We start from the raw sequence: 22,780 nt of genomic DNA, 5'->3' as shown, positions 1-22,780 counted from the left end.
TTTACATTGCTTCTTAAGGAGACCAGACCCAGAAAACAGTCCATCTGCATTATGGCTGCGCCCAGTGGTTGGTTAAGATAAACTGTGGATAAGTACATATAAACATTAGGGCTGTAGATTTAATGCGTTAATTCAGTGTGTTTAATAATATTAAAAAAAAAAAATAACGCGTTAAAAAAAGGGAGCAATTAAAGCTTGAAGTTTCACCTGGATGTTTTTTACGGGTCTGCATCTGCAGATGTCAACAAACCACAGCAGAATGCTCGATGAGGACGTGTTCTTGTGTTTAGACAAAGCTAGATGGTGCGCCATTCTAAATACAGAGGTCTCAAGTAGGGATGTGCTATGGTGGTCGACTAGTCGTCCAACATCTGACTAGTCGATTAGTGAGGTCGACTGCTAATGTTAATATATATTTTGTATTGTCTAATCAGTGCTTGTCTGCCAAAATAATATAAAGTCTATTTGATTATCTTAATTGTTATATTCGTTAAATATTATATTTATAATTGGGTATTATTTAAGCATGATATATTTTATAATTTTTATTTGGGGGGCCTTTCTCTGCAAATATATTTTTTTTTAAATTGTTTATTTTTTTGTGATTTAATTCATCGCCATATTGATTAATCGGCATTGATTAAAAATGTTATTTGACAGTCCTTATAAATAATAATAAAGGTCTCTTTCTGTTTTGTTTAATAGAATACTGTCTTATCTGTATGAACTTGTAAATAATATTGCCTACAAAATGGTCCGCTCTTTTGTTTAAATACAGAATGGATATTACTAACAGATTACAACAGAATCGGGGTCCCATACAGCATATGTATTAATTGTGTTTTCTTGCTTACTCTATGTATGCTTTTCATCTAAAGCAACAGCACTGTAACTGCAAGGATACCATCCCCCAACACACACACACACACAAACTAGGGTTGAGTGTCTTGCTCAAAGGCACAGTGGTAATAAAACAGGATTGTGATCTCAATATCTCTCTACTCCTACATGGGATTTAGAGACAGTGTCCTTGGTGTCAGCTGCCCAGAGCCTTAACTCTAGGGCGACTTTCATCCCTTACAAAACAAACAGATCAAATCGACAAAATCACTGCTGGGAGACACCGTAGCTTTAATGAGCCAAGATATTGAGTAGAATAATACTCATTTCCACAGCAACATGGTTGGACATTTTGCTGATAGACATATTGCATGAGCCTTTATCCTTTAGTCTCAGATGGCATTCCCATGCAACACCAACTGTCTGTTTACTAGGGGTGGGAATCGTAAGTAATTGAATGATTCTGGTCCCTTAACAGTTCCAATAATGATTCTTTTAGCACTTGAAGAATTTATGGAAATAAAATTGCACTTACTGCCCTCAGCAGGCTTTTGCCAAATTATAAGATAATTTTACATTTCAACAGAGCAGATATAACAAAAAATAAATGTATTTTAATTCTTCTAAATGTTGCGTTTAAACAGACTTTATAGAGGCATAAATGCAATCCAATAATTGATCCTAACTATTTATTAAAAATGTATTATATATCTTAAAATTCCACTGTTAACAACAAAACTCATGTGTATCTTTTAATGACCCATTGTCAAAAGCAACCAGTCAGTAACTACACTTCCTGATTTCAGTATCACAAGCCTTCAGTGCAACATTACATAATACCATAACAGTTTTTATTTCATTCAAGTTAAACATGGCGAAAGTCATTGCCTGCACATCAGTAGGAATAATTCAGTTACTGCTTCAACTGATGTAGGTATTTTTTGCTTAAATAAAGAGCTATCTCAGAAGAGTCATTCACTGGTCATGCTGATGGTGTTTTCTGTACATCTAGTCACAAGCCGACAATTGTTTGAGTATTTTCTCATGCTGGTCTATTGTGGTATCCACTTTTTCAGATAAACCCTCCCCTAAATGCATAGTATGCCATTATAATAGATGATACCATAACACTCTGAAAAAGCAAAATGAATGTTGATTCTTCGTTTTTCTTCTTGGTTAGACTTCCTGTCTAAGTGGTCAGTTCTTGGTCAGAATAAGCTGCAAATTGGACCAGATTTTATGCCGATAGTCAAAAGCCTGGCTATGCGAGACCACTTTGCCCTTAAAAGCCTGTGTGTGTGTGTGTGTGTGTGTGTGTACGTGCATGCAAACAGGAAAGGAAGCGACAGGAGAGACTCACTGAGGAGTGCAGCCAAGTGACAAATATCTTACGACATTCAGCTGGCCTTGATCTTTGCTATCTCAGCTGAAAAGTGTGTTTGTGTGTGAATGATTGTACAAGTTTAGAATACAAAGTATAAGTTTGTGACAAGTGTGACTCGTCTGTTTTCCAAGTCTGCTGTTGTGAGTGTCAGCGGGAGAGAGAAAGGGGAGGGGGAGAGGGCCGATTTTCCCCGTCTGGTAAGTCATGACCATGTATCTTGGTCGATACTTTAAGGTCCATTGATCTCTGATGTACAGAGCTTCCAATTAAAGGAGGAAGAGAAATGGCAGAGATGGACTGCAGAAAGCAAGACCGAGACAGACGAGAAGGGAGAGATGAACTGGGACACAAACGAATCAGCTTGGGAGTAGTCCCTCTCTCTAATTGGACGGTATAGAAGATGCCCATGTGTCCCTAGGGCCTATTAGACTGTGTGTGTCTTCCTGTCTGTGATGGAAATGTTGGGTAAATGAGTGTGTTTGCAGTTATTTTTGGGCAAAGCGTGTGTGTGTGTGTGTGGTTCCTGAAGTTACAATGATCGTTTGTGTCCTTAGAAAACGAGAAATAAAGGAATAGATGCTTTTCTGACATTTGTGTGTGTGTCGTCTTCTCTCGAGCTCATGGAGGCTAAAGGATCTGCTTGCCCCCCGATGAGAGGAACTGATCTTTAGAAATAAAGAGGGATGGAGGGGGAGAAAATGGTGAAGAGAGGCAGGAGATGAAAAGAATTGATAGACAGAAAGAGTGGTGAAGGAAGTGGAATGTTTATGATACTACTGATTGAGAAAACACACAACTGGAGGATGAAACATTTAGAAGTGTTTTTGATTGTGTGCATTACAAAGTTTGGATTAGTTTGCGTCAATACCTTCATGCATTTCAAGCACAGCTTAAAAGTGAAGTGGTGTGTGGTTTTTTTTTTTTTGTTTTTTTTTTGTTTTTTTTTTTGAGATGTTAAAATACCATCCCATCTTAAAATGTAGTGACAACTCTTAAGCAAGCCAATCCAAAGGTTGATTCTGCTGAATATTATAAACACTGTGGCTCTATGAAAACATTGCTTCATTTGTTTGAGCATCCAGACCAGCCCAACAATGGTGGGACTATTTATCCCACCAATGGAAGACTTTGAAAAGAGCTATCGAGTCGGTTTCCATCCACATTTTTATGTGAATTTTGGAATTTTGAATAAAAAATGCTGAATGGAAACGACAAGATGGGTAACGAATCTATAAAATATGCATTAAAAACGTATATTCTTGTGTTGCGTAAGAAGACATGCACAAACTAAGAATCACATTTACCAAATATATTCATATAGAATTGTTAGAGCAAGATAGATGCAAATCAAAAGTCACGTGACTTGCCATGCGAATACCTAATTTGCTCAGAGAATAGCATCAATATCATCCAAGTTATTCTGAAATGCTTGTCATCAAAATGATTTGCTACTATTACCTCCCAGAAGTGTCTGACATGCTTTTGCTCCTAAATATAAGGCATCTGCTGCTAAATGCTAGCAAACATGACGTTTGTCAGAGCATTTTGTCTGCCCAAAATTATAACATTTAATAAAAGAGCCACAATGTTGAGGTGAGTCACTACGCCACCGCGAGGACTTGAGCGCATTGGGAATTGTGCATTCCAAATTGGGGAGGAAATAATAATAATTAAAAAAAAGAGCCACAATGGCTTCAACTTCCATTTTATTTCTGTTTTGTGCTAATTTCCCAGAAGTGATTATTTTGTTCTCTTAAACACATGGGAAAGAAATGCTGCATTTATTCAGTAATTCAGATTTTTCACATAAATTACGTTTGCAACTTGGATGGAAACAGAGCTGGGATATTCTAAAACGCTTAACATGTAAAACACTTAACGTGGCTTAATGTATTATACACTGATATTTGAAGACCAAATTCAGTATGCATCTTATTGATGTATACTATATTAGGGCTGGGTGTCGTCTGGCACCTCACGATATAATAGGTATTGCAAAACACACGTCACGGTACAATATTTTGCGATACATCACAATATTATCATTTGATTCTATTACGCATCAATTCTAATTTAAATTCCAATTCATTTGGGTATATTTCAGTTACATCGGAACATTGCATGTTTGTCTCTTGGTGAGCTCATTAAATTGATTTGGAAGCAACAGTGTGCCTACTTTGTGTGTTTACATGATATGAATACACAAATGGTTTAATAGAAATATTGATACATGAATCTAAAGTATTGATTAGAGGTATATCGTTTTTACAGATTAATCTATCCCGATAGTTGCTTTTTGGAACTTTCGGTTATCTGCAAAAAATATACGCTGATAGTTGTTGTTATTTTTTTTTAATTCTTTCATGTTTGGCACTATTTTGATGAGATATTCAAATAAGCAAAATTGAAGCGAGGACATGCAAAGTAAAATGGAGTGTATGAAAATGTGCCAGTCGATTCCTAACTAAACATCATCTGGTGAAGTGTGTGGGTGGGTGGGTGGGTGGGTGTGTGTGTATATACACACCCACCCACACAACTCTTCATCTGGTGAATATATATATATATATATATATATATATATATATATATATATATATATATATATATATATATATATATATATATGCTATAAAAAGCTTCATTTGATGAATACTTAGCTCTATTCCAATGCGCTCTCTCTTTCTCTCTCTCTCTTTTATTTATATATATATATATATATATATATATATATATATAATGAATGTCATTTCAAAATAATAGCCCCTTGTGTGGTTTGGATTGTTTAGTTATAAGTCCCGCATTATGCACCAAATTGTTTCTGGTTATTATTGGGATTTTGGTTGCACAATAAACTGCACCTGGGATTTTATTTATTTTTGGACTCCTTGTAATCTCTACTGTATGTATGTGCCCATCTTGGTACGGAAAGTCAAAGATTTTTTTACATTCTTTAAATTTAATTTAAAAACTATCAGCCCTTTCCACCATGTTAGTTATCTGTAATGGCAAAATCTGCTATCGTTTGAAGACTAAATTCAGTGTGCACGTTATTGATGATGCATTCTACATGCAGGCAGATGAGCCCACAATCGCAATGCGTAAGGTTGCACGTTAAGCGATTTCCTCCCATTGAAAATGTCATAAAGAAAATGCTTAATGTGCATTGCGTTCAGATTCTGGGCTCATCTGCTTGCCTGTGTATAGTATACATAATCAATAAGGTGTATACTGAATTTGTTCTTCAAATATCACTGTTTTAGCACATTGAGCCACGTTAAGCGTTTTTCTTGTTAAACGTTTTAGAATGTCCCACATAGGTACTTTTGTCGTTCTTTTTGGTGATGCTTGTGGCACAGAAATTCCACACTTCACCTTTAAAAGTATTCATTAGTAGCACTTGCTTTTGATTATACATGAGGATTTGGACAAACATTTAACCATAAATATTAAACTTAGGCTTGAACTCCTGTACCATTTGTGCAACGGACATGAATGCTAACTTTAAAGCTGCACTATGTAAGATTTTTTTTGGATAAAAATGAACAAAATGCCATTATTGATTAAGTATTTACACAGTCAGTGTTCAAAACAGTGTCCTTACCTTACACCGATTAACCACTGTAAGCCTATAAAAACGATTTGTATTTTGAGCTGTCAGGTTCAATTTGGCGCGAAATCGCTGGCTTATGACGTTCATCCTTGCGTCATTACGTCATGTCCGCACACACTGGAAAGAAGTGAGAACTGTCTCATGGTCCGGCTGGAGAAACTTAACTATGCTGTTCAGCTCCATTCAGTCACACTCACACAGTTCAGGACAGCATCATTGCAGTCTAGATGGATGTTTATCTGATATCCCTTTGGCGAAGTTGTTTAACTGCTATATTGCTTGGATATGTTTTCTGGTAGGGTTGATGAAGCTTATATTGCTTGTCATGCTTTTATGAATCGAATGTTACTTGTGTGTTAACCGATCGCGATGTATCTACGTTGTCTTGTGAAGTTACTGTTACATGTTAATATGTTTGACTTCTGAAATTGACTTTTGTTATATTGCGTATTTAAGCATATTATTTTTACGTTTAATCAAGTATATTTTATCCCCATAATTACTGAATCCTCCATTTTATTTTTTTAGTTTACGGTGTTATTGTGAGCATTGCATAGACATGCTGTTGTAGTAACTGAGGCTGGACAATATAGTATAAAAATAAAGTCTTCTATTGAACTCGTATCAGCCATATCAGTTAAAGAGTTTAACCTCTTAAATTGAAAATTGTAGTACAATTCAAACATTACTAGTAGATAAAACACTTGAATAATCATTAAGATGTACTGGTGGTGGCTGAGGAGAGTCCCCTGTTCTCTATTTAAAAGTGCTTTGAGTGTAGTGTCAGAAAAGTGATTTAAGTGTAAAATGCATTCAAATATGTAAATAAGTGTTGTTGATCTTCATAAAAGCAAGTAATATTTCCGTTTCAAATGTTCGATCGTATAACATATCAACATGAAAATAGCACATATGACCCCGGCTCCAGTCATGATCAAGGCGATGTCCAGGTAAGCACAAATTGGGAGATTCATCCGCCAGAAGAGCAGTACCAGAACAAGACTAATGCTTTCTTCTGCAAATTGCCTTTAATTTTAAGTTTCAACCACAGGTGTCACTAGAGAGCACAACGTTACATAGAGCAGCTTTAATCGTGCAGATGTTGTTGATGAGAAGTTTTTTTACTTAGTAAAAAAAAAAACCATACCATTTGTGCGTTTGTTTGCATTTGGAACAAGGAGATAAAAGGAATTGGACATGCAGCGGAAGTTGTGGAAGTCTGCTCGATGAGTTTTCCTGTGTGTGTGTGTGTGTGTGTCAGAATGGGACTCCAAGGCGACTGGTGGATTTTCAGATATGGCAGATATTATTAAACAACCCCAAATGAAATGCATCTATCTGCCTAAAGATTAAAGAAACAGTCCAGATGGCCAACAGTAACTACAGGTTCATGGTATTCCAACTGTCTTGAAAGATAATGGATAACACAACGTACACAAGAGAACCCCCAGATTTGTCCAGCTGTGATATCATCTTGCCAAAAAACGCTAAGCTAATAGCTAATGAACAAATCATCCTTGTAGAGATTTGATGGTCATGATCAAATCTTCTGTTTTGTATTCTGAATATATTTACTGAACATGTATGCTCAGGATTGGTATCGAGCTACTATGGTGACTGTGGAGTAAAACGCTTTAAGAAATTGTTCACCAAAAAATGAAAAGTCCATCATCATATACTCACCCTCATATCGTTACAATCCCGAATTACTTTCTTCCATGACCAAGCCGCTCTTTTCCATACAATGAGAGTGAATGGTGACCACGGCATTCAGGCATCATTTTCAGTGAAAAACAACTCAAACTGCAGAATGTCCCTCACACAAAGATATCATATAGCCTCGGAACACCTGAAATAAAGAGCACAATTTGTATGCACTATTTTCTGATGCTTTTATGGTGCTTTTTTGTCCAGTTGCAAGCTTGACAGCCCTTGGTCACCATCCACGTTAATTGCACGTTAATTAATATTCTGCTGAGCTTGGATAAATGTATACAACATTTTCGTTTTTGGGTGAACTACTCCATTAAAAACTGAAAGACATGTTGCCGAAACATTCTGGAGATGTTTTTCAGACCTTCCCTGAGCTGATCTGTCTCTATTCTCGTCTGTAGGTGGGTGATAAGGTTGTGGTTCTGAATCGGAGTGGTCTGTGGCAGGAAGTGGTGGTGACAGCAGCCATACACACCTTCCTGATGCCCGAGGGCATGAGCTTTGAGGAGGCAGCGGCACTTCCAGTCAATTACATCACCGCCTACATGATGCTCTTCGATTTTGGGCACCTGCGTCCAAACCAGAGTGTACTCATCCATATGGCAGCAGGTAAGTGAGTGTGCATGGTTTGGTTGATTATGGAAATCTATTACAGGCTTCATAATGCAGTTATATTTTCACAAGCCAATGTCACAATGGACACATACATCATTTGCAGGTGTGAGTAAGTGTTTGTGTGTATGCTTGCAGCTGGTGAAAGGGAACCCTGGGGCTTTTATATCAACGAGAGAGCACAGTTATGTTTTAAATTTACTCTTGCGCTCACATCATTAGTGTGTGTGTGTGTGTGTGTGTGTGTGTGTGTGTGTGTGTGTGTGTGTGTGTGTGTGTGTGTGGGAAGGGATCAGCGAACCTCTTGTGGCAACTGCAGAGAACTGTAGCCAAGTGTACTCCCTAAGGGATCTTGTACACTGTGCATTTGTATATATGTGTGGGGGTGTGTTAGGAATCTCTGCTCTCTAAATAATTAACTTTGGGAGATACTGGAAGTACAGGTGTGAGTGTAGAATATTTGATAATCATGTAGTTGCTTATAAATAAATTAAATTGTCTGATTCCCTTAGCAGCTGTTTCATTTATAAATGTATAGACAATGTTCTGCTGACAGTGAAGACCATCCTCTGGTCGTGTTTTAAGACTTTTTTTTTTTAAACTTTTTTTATTAACTGTGAATATACAATTATTCTTAATTATGTGACATTTAAAGTGATTAAGGGAATTGGGGAAATGTTTGTGTGTGTATTCAAAAGAACGTGCTTGTAACGATAATGTAAATCAGATAATCAAAATGAGGTGGTCTGGATTCAATGCAAATCGCTGTCAGTAGTAGCTGTTTTTTTGCTCATGAAGGCTTGCTATGTTGTATTTAATTAATTTGACAAATACATTTCAGGCTAAGTGACAAATGTCTGTGGTATCAATATACTGAACTAGGGCTGCACAATTAATCACAATCGCGATATGGACACTTTTTTTTGTTTTTTTTTTGTTTTGTTTTTTTAAACCACAGAAAGCTGCATCATTTTTGTTTTATACACTATTCCGATTGGTGCACATCTTTTGCACAATGACGAGATCTTGCATCAGAATGCAGTGTGCAAAAAAGGTACCAGTGGAAGAAAAGAACATAAATCGGGAAGGGGAATAAAGAAAAACAAAAAGGCACAAAGAAATACTCTATCATGTATCACTTAAGCAAATGTGGAAATGTGTTTTCGAACACTGACATTTAAAAATGTAAAATGTAGGAATAATGAAAAAACATTTGCCAAAATCGCAATTAAAAGTGCTGTATGTGATTTTAGCCATTCTACTTCCACGGGACTGAGCCGTTGGATTAGCCACACCCACTCTTTCCAAAACCCTGCACTCTAAAGATACCGAGATGAGCTTTATTGAGAGCGACATTGTGCAGAAACAGTTGTTAAAAACAACAGCAGCAAAATAGCGCCCTCAACTGACAACTGTTATGAACAACATGGCTTAAAAATGGCAGTAAGTCTCAATAATTCGCTGCAACTACAAAACTATGAGAACGTGCTAAATGATTGACAGGTCAAAAGCGTCAAAAGAGTCAGATACCTGCCATTTTTTTTCAGAACTCCATATCAGCAGTTTTTCAATTTTATCGTCAAAATGGTGTTTAAAAAAATAACTTTAATCAAATGAAAGTATAACAAATAGTTTAACATGATATTATATTATTATCAAACAAAGTGCTGCATTAGAGCATTACAGGTGTGAGATATTGCTTAAAAATAATACAATTACTGTTGATTTATTATTATTAGTATAACGGTGAATATTACATAACTATACAGTAGTAATCTATTTCCGTCATACTTTTTTCATTTAAATTGAGCTTTTATTTTGGCGGAGCTTTTATTTTGAAGTGTTTCTGTGTTATGACCAAGGAGCTCTGACGTAATGACGGCAGCCTCCCACTCCAGAAAAGCCAGTCCCTGCATGACTCAAAGTGATTATTAAATTGCAAAAGGCTACTATTTAAATAAATATGTAGTCTATATATGATTCGCACTAAAAAGTGAATTAGCATTCTGCCTGCTGTCATCTGCTACAGAGCATGCGATGCTCATAATTGTGTATGAGCAGTTATGCCTGCACAACACCGGCTCCACACATTCACAAGCACTCACATTTAAAACGCTGCACGTGCAAACTATATATTTATCATTAAATTGCAGCTTTTGCTGTTCAATAATCTCACTAGGACATGACGTGATTTTAATTTGTGCGCTGAATTTATACGTAATGACATTCGTACGTCAGATGGTATCGGTTTTTGATATGAGCATTTTTATGAGTACCAGTACGTGGAATTGAGCGTGGAATCGGACCCGATTCCGATACCAGTATCGGCATCAGGACATCCCTACTTACAACACTTATTACAGTAATATATCTCAGGGATTAGGAACATTTGTCAACAAAAAAAATAAATGTGATGCAATAATGTGGACCCAGTACTTTAGATTTGTGATGACCATTTTTTGACAGTGCCTCACCTAAGTGTGTAGATGACATGAAGCGATGGTCCGAGAAGTTATGTTGATATCACTGAGCCCGTTTACATGCACAACAATTTTCAGGTTACACTCTAAAATCAGTTTATTTAAAAAATCTGACAAGGCAAGAAATCCGTGTTTACATTTAAAATAAGTTATTCTCTACTTTTGATGTCAAACCGTGAAGAGGCATACGCTCAACACGTGCGCACATTGGATGAGCCAGTAAGAACACCGGGTAAGGTGTTTACATGGCACGCGATATTGGAATAATGGGCAAAAATCTACCCGTGTCGATTGGGTTATTCATAAGCCATTTGTGGCCTTTATGGCAATAAAGGAACTTGGTTTATTGCATTTACATGACCATGTTGTCTGCTTATGAAGCATAAGTGGTGTAAGAACATGCATGTAAATGCGCTCATTAACTATAAGTTATGACAGCCAACAACTGCACAAGTTGAGCTAATTTTTACTAACACTTAAATGGATGTTTTTCTCTATCTGGATCGCTTGTTTTGGTCGTTTACATTGCTTCTTGAGACCAGAAATGGAACAGGATATTGGAACCCCCAAAATGCAGTTTTGACATTCCCAATAAATACCATACCTGCTTAAAAGAGAATATTAAAGAAATGACTAACACTGTGTCCTAACCAGGCGCGACACACGACGAGCGACAGGGCATTCTGTTTTTGGAATGGTTTCTATTTCGGCAACGTCGGCCAGCCAGCTCAGTCACCAAATGGGTTTAAAATTATTTTTGTTCTCATCTCACTGGCCGGTTCACAACTTGATTTTGGCCGTGAGTGTCACACACCTACCGAATGTTGTACTTAAATATCTCGCTCTCTTCAGCCAGTGCTGTCACACACACACACCGGTTCAAATTCATAATGGCAGACCGGCATATTCCAACTTTCCACTTCCCTGTTATGTGGAGATCGGCAAAAGAACAAAGAGTACCGTGTGAACATAATCGCAACAGACTGAATAAGGATGTGATTCACAAAGTAACTTTGTCTAGTGTATGTGTGTGATTTGTGTATTTATCCCCTCTGGGTTCGCTGTAGAAAGCGAATGCCCATACGGAGCTTCAGTGAGAAATTGAGTTGCGTTCGATAAACAGACTGTTTCGTCCGTGATTGCTCTGTTTTCAATATTTTAGATGTCGCGGTGTCGTGTCGCACCTGGTGTTGACAGACAGATTGCGTGTCGCTGAATTTTTAATCGCGTCACATCTGGTTAGGACGAGGTGTAAAGCCCCGTTCTCACCGCCAGCGACTTTGTAGCTTGGTGTCTCTAGACTCTGCGATTTGTGTAGCTAGTGGCTGTTCCTACTGTTTGTCGCTGTAACATTATTGGAGGATTGCACGTCTGGCCATAGCTTTTGAAAATATGATCACAGATGAGACCATAAATTAAGATGCCATTTACAATATTGACAAAATCAGTAATCTTGTCTCTAAAAAAAATTTACATTCTGCTGTGTAGAGTTTTATAAAACGTGCAGCAGTGTTCAGTGCATTAAATCATTAACGAGACAATCAATCTATCAATACAAATCATTAAAAAGATGATCAATCTTTCATGAATGAATGAATGAATCAAACTTTTCTGGCACGCTTTTCCACACATCATTGTTTTTATTATATCCATGCATGTGGTTACAGACAAGTAAAAATCCCTCACACCGCTGAAACATCTCCGTCTCCAGTCTGCCAGGAGAAGAGATGACGTGAGCTCCGCTGTCTTCACTCTCATTGGTAGTTGCTCGTGAATGTCGCTCGTCATTTGCATAAAGATGACATTTTGTTAACTTGTCCTGTCGCTCTCCACGGTGATCTCTGTCGCCTACGGCCGTGACGGCTTGTGTCGCCGGAAGTCGCTGTGCTCTCATGAAAATGAATGGGATCATGTCGATGCCGCTGGCGGTGTGAACCTCTCCTGGAATCAAACAAAGGGGAGCAGCTAAACGCATAGACATTACTTATAAAATCAGTAACCTTTGAGCGAACTAGCGAAGTTTGTGGAGGGGTTTCGAGTATGAAACCCCTCCACAAACTTTGAGAAATAGCCTTCCACTATTAAAAATGCCCCTTTAATTTTGTATGGGTCATGCTTAGTTCAACAAATAAATTTTTGACAAGGTTTGTCATAATGAATGCATTTACATGCACTATCTTACACCAATTATGCTTAAAAAGTAGACAGTGTGTCTGGTCAAGAAAATGCCTTAAACGGGATTCCTTTATTGGGGTAAGGTAATAAATGGTCTTACCTTTTTTATAAGATAAAAAACAATCCTTAGCAAAAAACAATCAACACTGGTAGATTTTTGCATGTAAACACCTTTGACAGTGTTCTTATCGGTTTATCCAATGTGCGTAAGTGTTGTATTGTGTGCATGTACACACACACATTATCTCTGCATTGTTGAGTTTTATCATTAACTGATGTATGTTTTCAATGCTTTGTAGGGCTGGGCGATATATCGAATATTAACGATATAATCGAGAATTTTGCTGACGATGTAAAATTGACCAATATCTTGAATATCGCAATGGTTTTAATGTGCTTTCATTTGGTCATTAAGTTTCATAAAGAGCGCATCAGTAAACTAATTTCACGATCCTTCAGGGCTGCACAATTAAAATAATATCAAAGCAGCAAGTTGGTCTTATGTGATTTATTAATCCACAAAAGGATGTGATTTTAAAGACAGATAAAACCAGTGACGCACTGATCTGTGTGCACGTGCATGGCGGCGCGCTCAGGTCAGTTCACGTGCATTGTGAAATCAAAATAATGCAGGTCCAAGCATTCGCGCAATTCCAAACATTAGTAACAGTTAAAAGTTATACAAATCTACAAACGCTGAAAGATTAGTGTTTCGGGAAATGCATAACATTTGTAAACTGTCAAATACACATTGACTTTTCTGTGTCACAATAAAAGCTCCTTGTAAAGTTGAAGTAAATACAGCACTGTCGGTGTCAAAATAAAAGCCCCAGGTGCAGATGGGACAGAAATGTATTACTTTTGTATAACGCAAATCTAATAATCAGAATAATGATAATTCAGCATTATAATATAATAATCAACCTGTCGTGTCCCACAGTAATAATTTAATATTATGCAGTGTTCAACTGGGGTTCAAAAATAAGCCAGTGAAATAACTTTGCACAGAAAAAATAATTAATGCTTTTTATTAAGCAACTATATCATTGTGTATGAAATATAAATATTAACACAGCTGTCAGCAGGTGGCTCGCACAGACCCAACACTTACAGTGCAGTATTAATATAGTACAGTATATATTAATAAGTATGATATAAGTATTATAAAAAAAAAAAAATTCACCCAATTTGGAATGCCCAATTCCCTATGTGCTTTTTAAAGTCCTTGTGGTCACGTAGTGATTCGCCTCAGTCCGGGTGGTGGATGACGAATCCCAGCTGCCTCCGCGTCGGAGACCACCAATCCGCGCATCTTGTCACGTGGCTTGTAGAGCGCATTGCCACGGAGACATAGCGCGTGTGGAGGCTTCACGCCACCCACCGCGGCATCCATGCTCAACTCGCCACGTGTCCCACCGAGGACGAACTACATTAGTGACCACGAGGAGGTTACCCCATGTGACTCTACCCTCCCTAGCAACCGGGCCAATTTGGTTGCTTAGGAGATCTGGCTGGAGTCACTCAGCACAGCCTGGGATTCGAACTAGTGAACTCCAGGGGTGGTAGCCAGCGTCTTTTACCACTGAGCTACCCAGGCCCCATATAAGTATTATATTAATATATACGTATTTACTTTTTGTTTTTTATTTTCTCCCCAATTTGGAATGCCCAATTCCCAATGCGCTCCAAGTCATTGTGGTGGCGTAGTGACTCTAGTGTCTGAGACCGTCAATCTGCGCATATTATCATGAGTGTGGAGGCTCACGCTATTCTCCGCAGCGTCCACACACAACTCGCCACGCGCCCCACCGAGATCGAGAACTACATTATAGCGACCACGAGGAGGTTAAACAGACTTGACTCCAGGGTTTCCACGGGTCCTTAAAGTCTTAAATTTACTTTTTAAAATTTAAGGCCATAAAAATCTTAAATATCTTATAAATTACAAGAAGTCTTGAATTTCATTTGCTGAGGTCTTAAATTTTGGGGCGTAGAATAGAGGAACGCTTAAAACAGCAGAATCTGTGTGAGCCAAAATCATCTCTCTCTCGTGCATCCATCATTTAGCAGCTAATGTTTGAGTTTGGTGTGAGCGCGCACAGGGAAGCGCATTTTTACTGAACTTACGATATTACAGATGTTACACATGTCACAACTTCATGAACCCGTTAATCAGAAATGCAAATGGAGTTATTTTGCGTCTCTGTAAGCGAGCGATGTGCTGTCGCTCCTGCTTATAATCGACAAAGCTGTCAACGTTACAATTTGCAAGCGCGCAGTTTCGAGCGGTCTTTTGACGCCTTTCAAATTGTGGCACTTCCTTATTTGACATCACCTTTGACAATAATTGTAAAGCTAACAGAACTACTCAGCTGCAGAGTTACACCTGTTATATCTCATCTCCACCACTCGAGTTCCATCTGACATATACAGGTGTTTTCTCTGCCATCTGAATCAGTCAATTTAAAATGTTTGTAATAATATACAAAGCAATAATAATATAATTATATTAAATTATAATATTAATAATAAACATAATATGAAAATATATTATCTTTTTAATATTTAGTATATAATCTGTTTTCATATCATAACTAATTATGCATCACAGTTCTTTCATAATTTTATCTGTTAACATTTTCAATACAATATTGTCAACTTTAAACTGCCATTTTTAAGGTAACTGATGAGTTTTGACTTGAGATATTTCACACAAAAATGAAAATTCTCATTTACCTTCATGCTGTTGCAAACCTGTATGACTTTATTTCAGTGGATATCAAAAGGAGATATTAGAGAGTTTCAGTCATCATTCACTCTCATTGAATGAAAAACAAGATGCAGTGACAGTGAATGGTGACAGGCAAAATTTTTGCTTAACATTACCTTTTTTGTTCCATGTCAGAGAAAAATCCATACAGACTCAAGGGTGATCAGTGATGACAGATTTCATTTTTAAATGAACTGCCCTTTTAACTACCTGTTAAAGTATTTGGTAACGGTATCTTTTAAGAAAAAATATATACATTTTATTCAGCACTTGCTAGACCTTATTCACAGCAGCGCCATATTTAATTTTTTATGAGAATGACAACTAGGCTGTGAGGGATAGATGTACAGTCTCTTCGATGAGCTGTACTGCAGTTTAAAGTGTTTTTGGATCGTTCCGCAGACAAAACATTGGAAAAATGTCTTCAAGGACACTCGATAGTCAAAAAACTCCAGACAACATGAGTTGTGGAAAATCAGATGGGATATTGGAGCTTTTTACAGATTTATACCATGCATGCCATTGAAGAGATGGTAAGTCTATCCCTCACAGCTTCATTTCCATTCCCATTAAAAATCAAACATAGCACTACTGTGAATAAGGTCTATAGACCAATCCTCGTTTACAAAAATGTCAGTGCATGCGCAGTAAGTGGTAGCAGAAAGCCCACTGACTGTTGTGTTAGATTTGACAGATTAGATGATTAAATGAAAGTATGACCCAAAACCATCATAAATACAAACATATTCTTAGCGATACAATTGCTATAATAAAATGAGTTAATAACAATCATGTAATCATGTTTGCTATAAATTTTTGCTGCAAAGTTGAGTTGAAATGATCTCCTCAGTCCATTCAGCTCTGATGGCTTGAGGCCACGGCAGTCAACTAGAGCCCTCGGAATAATTTTTCAACAACGTAATCCGATAAAAGTTGTTTTTTATGCAAAAGTTGGTTTTTGCCACCACTTCCGTTTTTGACATAAGAGGTGACATTGCCAAAGCATTGGTCTATTGTCACGTCTTGCTGGAAAGCAAGTGACTAAAGAGAAGGGTCACAATATAGGCTACATACTTAAAGCTACGTGCATTCTTAATGAATTCATTTAGAGTTTTAATGTTGTATTAACTTTATTTAAAAAAGAAAACACAAATGCACAATAAAATATAAAAAACATGTCCAGAGACGTCCAAGTATTCTCAGTGGTTTTGTATTTACCAGCTAATGAATTATTATTATTATTATTATTGCGAAAGTGGTCTTTTTTCTTTTATTTGGCCTTAAAGTCTTAAATTTCATTCCTTCGAACCTGCAGAAACCCTGGACTCTACTCACCCTAACAACCGGGCCAATTGGTTGCTTAGGAAGCATGACTGGAGTCACTCAGCACGCCCTGGATTCGAACTTGTGGCTCCAGGTGTGGTAGTCAGCATCTTTGCTTGCTGAGCTACCCAGGCCCCCTCGTATTATTTACTTGAAATACTTTTAGACTTTTAAAGAATCAAGTATTGCAAACTAACTACAAAATTTTGCATAATTACCTGCAAAAATAAAGGGCATCTTGTGGAGCACTTGCTTCTGTTTCACACATGACAAAAGACTGAGCACAAGCTGGTGCTGAATAAATTATTTAATCAATTACAATAATGACAATTGTGCATGTGCACATTTACTCTGTGCTTGTGCATTGTGGGATTTAAAGTGGCTAGATTATTTTGACTGCTTCAACCAAAATTCATTCAGATCCATTTAATGATTTGGTGACCATTTCTGGTGATGCCAGAAGGTGGTGACAAATGAGTGTCTTGTGTGAAATGAGTTAGTCACTGAATCAACGATCAAAAGAGAATTTTTATCCTTTAAAATTAGTATGTCTCCAGACCTACAATGAGACTTTAGTAGAGGTTTTAAGCATTAGAAGAACAAAGCAAATCTATCATTTCCCTATAGTTTGTGAGTTGCTGAGCATGACTTTTATCAAAAGACAAGAATAATAGTCTTATGAGTTTCAATAACATCCATATATTTTCATGTATAAATAAAAAGCGTGTCTACATACAGGTATCAATTCACTTCAGTAAAATGCATGTGTTCTAAGAACACAGCAGATCTATCTTTTTTTTTTTCCTACATTTTGTCAACTGCACAGCAACATAGAGGTAAAAAACAGGAGCTGATATTAAAAATAGCTTTACATAATTAACACCGATCTAGTAATCTGCTTAAATTGGCAAAAACAACCAATCAAACTATTACCTCACAAACATAATGTGAAAAGAATAACTTAGTACTGATATAAACTTCACTTACAATGTGTGCTGAAAAGGATTGTCCTTTTGTTTTTTTTTCTGCAGTGCATTTCACGTAATGCTTCCAATTAAGAACGATATGCCGATAAATAATTATTGTTTGTGTGTTCCTCATCTCTAGATTATTAATTTAGATCAACATCAATGCTGAAAAAAAAACATGGATAAAAGAGCATTGTTGAAAGCAACTTTGTAGAAATGAACGGAGCCGTGTTGATTAGACTGTCTGACTGACGGCCTATTACATAAGGGTTGTTTTGGCTCATAAAAATCACCTGTGATTTGGCTGGATAGTCGCTCAATCAGCCCAAAGTAACAAAACGCAAAGAATACTGTATGCAAATCCGCCATTTGGACTCTATGGGTTTAGCTTGGAAAAGTGCGGGGGACAAAAGTCACCTTTTTAAAGAGTGCAGGGGACGTGTTCCCCACGTCACCCGTGGCCATATCCTAAGGGTTTCTGAGTGGTTTGGGCACAGTGCCACCTAGCAAACTTCCGAATTTCGCTACTACAATTTACAAATAGTGTCCAATTTTCATCAAATTTGGGTCCAATTAGTCTTTAGATCATGCAGGGAAAAAGCTATCAAATGTATTTTTGTTATTCAAAGCCATTTAGCTGATGCAGCAGCTACAACAAAGTGAACTCAGTGATTTACCCTTTTCCGCTTGCAGCTTTATTTCTTATCTTTAGAGATTGGTTAACCGTTTTTATTAAAATTTTTTTATAAAGCACCCCCGCAGAAGAATTTAGCTGCATTAGCTGATTAAAAAATAACTTATCCTGAAAAAATAATTGGAGGACTTCTGTCAAGGTGCATGAGATGTCAGGCACACTTGTTAAAGTATATTAGATAGTTTGCTGCATTAGTTTCTGTAGGCTGGTGAGTGACAAACTGTATATAGGTCTCCTTTGATTCCAACCTGTAATTGTTTTACATTTATGCATTTAGCAGACGCTTTTATCCAAAGCGACTTACAGTGCATTTTTTTACAGGGACAATCCCCCCGGAGCAACCTGGAGTTAAGTGCCTTGCTCAAGGACACAATGGTGGTGGCTGTGGGGATCAAACCAGCAACCTTCTGATTACTAGTTATGTAATTTAGCCCACTATGCCACCACCACTCCACATCTGTAAAAATCTTCAAATACTTGATTAGTATTCAAAACGCAATGAAAGTCAGACTGGAATATTCTCATATTTCCTGTCTCTCTAGAGTCTGATGTGTGTCTAAAATCCTGTGTCTGTGAATATTGGTGGGCATATACATCAGTGTGTCTGTGTGTGTGTGTGTGTGTGTGTGTGGGTGTGGATGAAGCTTTGGCATGGGGTGGAAGGAAACCCTCTCGTCCAACTGGAGAGTTGCATAATCCAGAATTCTCAAACAGCTCGAAAGCTTCTCCTCAACTACCACACCTATAAAGAAAGAAACAGACAAAAAGTTTGATTAAAACAAAACATGGAGGAGCGCAAGTAGTCACAAACATTTGCAAAGAATTCAAACCAAAGCCAAAAGAAATTGATCACTGGTCTGTCATCTTTGAGAGGGAGACAGAGAGAGACAATACCATAGACAGTCACGGATGAATAAACTGTTTGTGCACAGCGTGTGTGTGAATGCTGGAGTGCGTGTGTTTGTGTAGCTAAGTGTGTTGTGCTCAGGAAGCCCTCAGTATCGCAGGGCACAGGATGTTGGGTTTTTTTTTTTTTTTTTTTTTAAATTCACTGTAAATTTTAAATGTGTTTCCTCTGAGTCTCACAGAGAAGGTACTATCCTTACCCCTTCATATGCAGCCAAACATGGATTTTGGCAATTTAAGGTTAAAGCGTTAAAGTTGAAATTGGTAATTTTTGCATCACAAGTGTCACCAAACGGAAGTGCAAAAACGGAAACGTATTGTTTTCAAAACAATGCCAGAAAACTCATGTCTTCTGTTGGTTATAAAAACAGATCGACCCACTCCAAAGTAATACTACTGGTTAAGCCAATGTTGCTGGCGGACTTCATATGGAGTTATATGTGTGCCATAATTCTGCGCACACAATTATATTTTGAGCGTGCAATTTTGATATTTTGAGAGCACAAAAATTCTGTGTGCGCAAAATTATACTTTGAATGTGCAGGATTTTATTTTGAGCACAAAAATGTTCTGCGCTTGCAAGATGACATTTTGAGCGCACAGTTATTTTGCACACGTGTGAACTCAATTTTGTAAAGCAAATTATCTTCTCGCAAAGATTAATTCACTTTGAGGAAACAAATCTATTTTGCACTTGAATAAAGTTGATTTGAATGTGAATTTGCACAGAATTCTTACATTTTTGTAACTCCACTGTTTTTTGCATGTGCAAGATCTCACTCGCTCTCTCCTTCTACCAACTCTGCATGCACTCATAGCTTTGACTGCTTGTTTGCACAATAAGGTCACAGCATTATAATGTGCCAGAATTTCAGCCAATCAGAAATGAGGTGGTAAATTTTGATTGGCTGACTAGACCACAGATCATACTGCTAATAAAAACAAGAGGAAGAGGTGAAGGGGATAGTCTGTTTTCAAGAAAGGAGATGTGTAACACACTGACCACATGAAAGCAGCTCTTTTGTTGATTTTAACTGTTTTTATTTAACCTTTTTATAATCTTTTTTTTTTTTTTTATATAAAGAAAAGGAGGGACGAGTCGATTTATTTGTGTGGTAATCAAATAATACCACAAATGCTGTCAGTTGAGCTTAACTTGTATTGAACCCGGAATATTGCTTTAACGTGTTTTCTTTAACATTTTACATTTATTTGCATTTGGAAGACTCTTATCTAAGCGACATACAAAGCATTCACAAACATCTCATTTTAAATAAAATTCTGTTTACCACCTACTTTCCTCAATAATAGCCCGATGTTAATTGTTCCTTCCTAGAAAGGAGGCATGTTTGTGCGAAAAGGAATAAGTTCAAGGCGCAACGATATTTCAGCACTGACTGCAGCTGCTTAAACTAGTTTGAGGGTGGTTATTGAATAAGACCCAGTTTTTTTTTTTCTGAAATACTATGCCAAAAGTAGCGCTTTAGTGAATTTGCCCCTCAAGGTACTGTACCGTATGAATCTGACATTTTATTCCGTCCCCACGGTATATATCGCCATACCGCCCAGCCCTAGTCTTATGTCTGTGTTATGGTTTACTTTTCTGTATGTTATGCTTTTCATTTGTTCATGTTACAATAGTTTGTATCTGGAGAAACTTGAAGAAACGACTTGTGCTGGACATGTTTTGAAGAATGAAATAAGAATGAATAAATGCACCATAAAAGTAGGCTTAGTTTGGACAACATGTTCGCTTTATTCCAAGGCTGAAGTTGCACATTGATTTGTGCGAGGAATAGACTGAAATTGAAGTTGTTGTTCGCTGAACATCTTATCTGCAGCCAAAGCTCTCAGATCTCATTTGCACTTCTGCATATTTAAACTTGCCATGTTGTAAATGGTTAACGAGACATGCAAGAACCAATGCTGTTCGCACCATTGACGAATACAAAATTTTCATTTTTGGATGAACTAAACCTTAAACCTTGTTAATTATGGTTACATTTCAAGGATTCCTGTAACTTGGCTTTAGCTCACTTCCCTAGAAAAAAGGGCATAAACAAACACTTTAGGCTATTGTTGATTCAAAAAATGCTGTCAATTATCCAGTTAACCAAACAGAACAGAGTACAGCTCCATTATGACATAACACCTCAACTACTGCACCATTGTCTTATTGCTGTGTGACAAATTCAGTTGATCAATCACTGGCTGTTGTACTTGTTTTGCTGAAGTCCTGCCTTTTTACTGATTTGAGATCAATTAAAGATTCAGGTAAGAGAAGCTGTTAATGTATTAACACAAATTCACAATCCCCACTTTGAATCCTGCCAAACAACTTGCAGTAAAACAAGTCTTTCTCTCACACACACTCTCTTTGTCCTCTATTTGCACTGAGGGTGTGGGCCGAGCGCTCGTATGTTGAGAATCTGCAGAATTCCTCCGTGTTTTGGGGGAAAATTCCCTCTTGCTAGAGGAGGGTAATACTGGGAGGGTAATATTGTTGTGGCCATGATTGTTGCCTGCCAAATGTGTGTGTGAATGTGTGGAAAGAGGGAAACAGTTCACTGTGTGTGTGTGTGTGTGTGTGTGTGTGTGTTGTCCTCATACACCCTTGTGTAAAATGACCTGATTAGATGAACATTGCTCTTCATTTTCTCATATAAACAATGCCAGATATTCCTGAGCACAACAAATGGAATTAAACGGAGAATTTGCTTATGTAGCTACAGATTCTTTGTCCATTTTCTCTCTCTTTGTGTCTCTCTCTCATTCCACAAACTCCTCAGTTGAGTTGATAAGTATACATATTGTGATTTCATTAAAATATGTACTATTTGTATGAATTAGAGTTGCCAAAACAATACAAAGTTATACAAGGTGAGGTCACACTATAATTCGTGTTCTATTCACTTCCATTCATTTGCATGCTAATGTGAGAAAGTGGGAACGTAAGCATTTGTATAGAAGTTTTGTCTTTGCAGCATACCAAAGTTCAAGTTTGGTGAAATCTGACCTGATTTGCAGAGCTTTAAATGTTTCAAAAATTGAGGATCTAAATGTCACAGATTGACCTCTTGGCTTAATGCAATGAATACAAACTTCAAAGCTGCATGGTTTGCAGTATTGCGAGAAAGCAGTGGAGAAGTGATTAACCCTTGTGTTGTGTTCGTTTGTGCTAACACTTTGTGTTCTCGGTCAAAAATGACCGGCCCACTAAGATTGTTTATAAATCAAAAAAATAAATATTTTGCAATAGATCTTTGTCAAATTCTTTTTTTTTAGTAATTATGACAGGTTTT

General features: G+C 37.3%; 1 protein-coding gene across 1 annotated transcript in view; it reads left to right on the top strand.

Annotated features, from left to right (window-relative positions):
• LOC127451923 (synaptic vesicle membrane protein VAT-1 homolog) overlaps positions 1-22,780 on the top strand; it is a 55,518-nt gene that overhangs the window by 4,104 nt on the left and 28,634 nt on the right. Inside the window, exon 2 of the mRNA XM_051716993.1 lies at positions 7,952-8,159. Coding sequence (XP_051572953.1) covers positions 7,952-8,159 — 208 coding nt within the window. The remainder of the gene's footprint in view (positions 1-7,951; positions 8,160-22,780) is intronic.

This window comes from Myxocyprinus asiaticus, chromosome 14, assembly GCF_019703515.2.
Source record: "Myxocyprinus asiaticus isolate MX2 ecotype Aquarium Trade chromosome 14, UBuf_Myxa_2, whole genome shotgun sequence".
Taxonomy (NCBI): Eukaryota; Metazoa; Chordata; class Actinopteri; order Cypriniformes; family Catostomidae; genus Myxocyprinus; species Myxocyprinus asiaticus.
The sequence above is the reverse complement of the archived record's forward strand: the minus strand, read 5'-3'. Positions and strand labels throughout refer to the sequence as shown.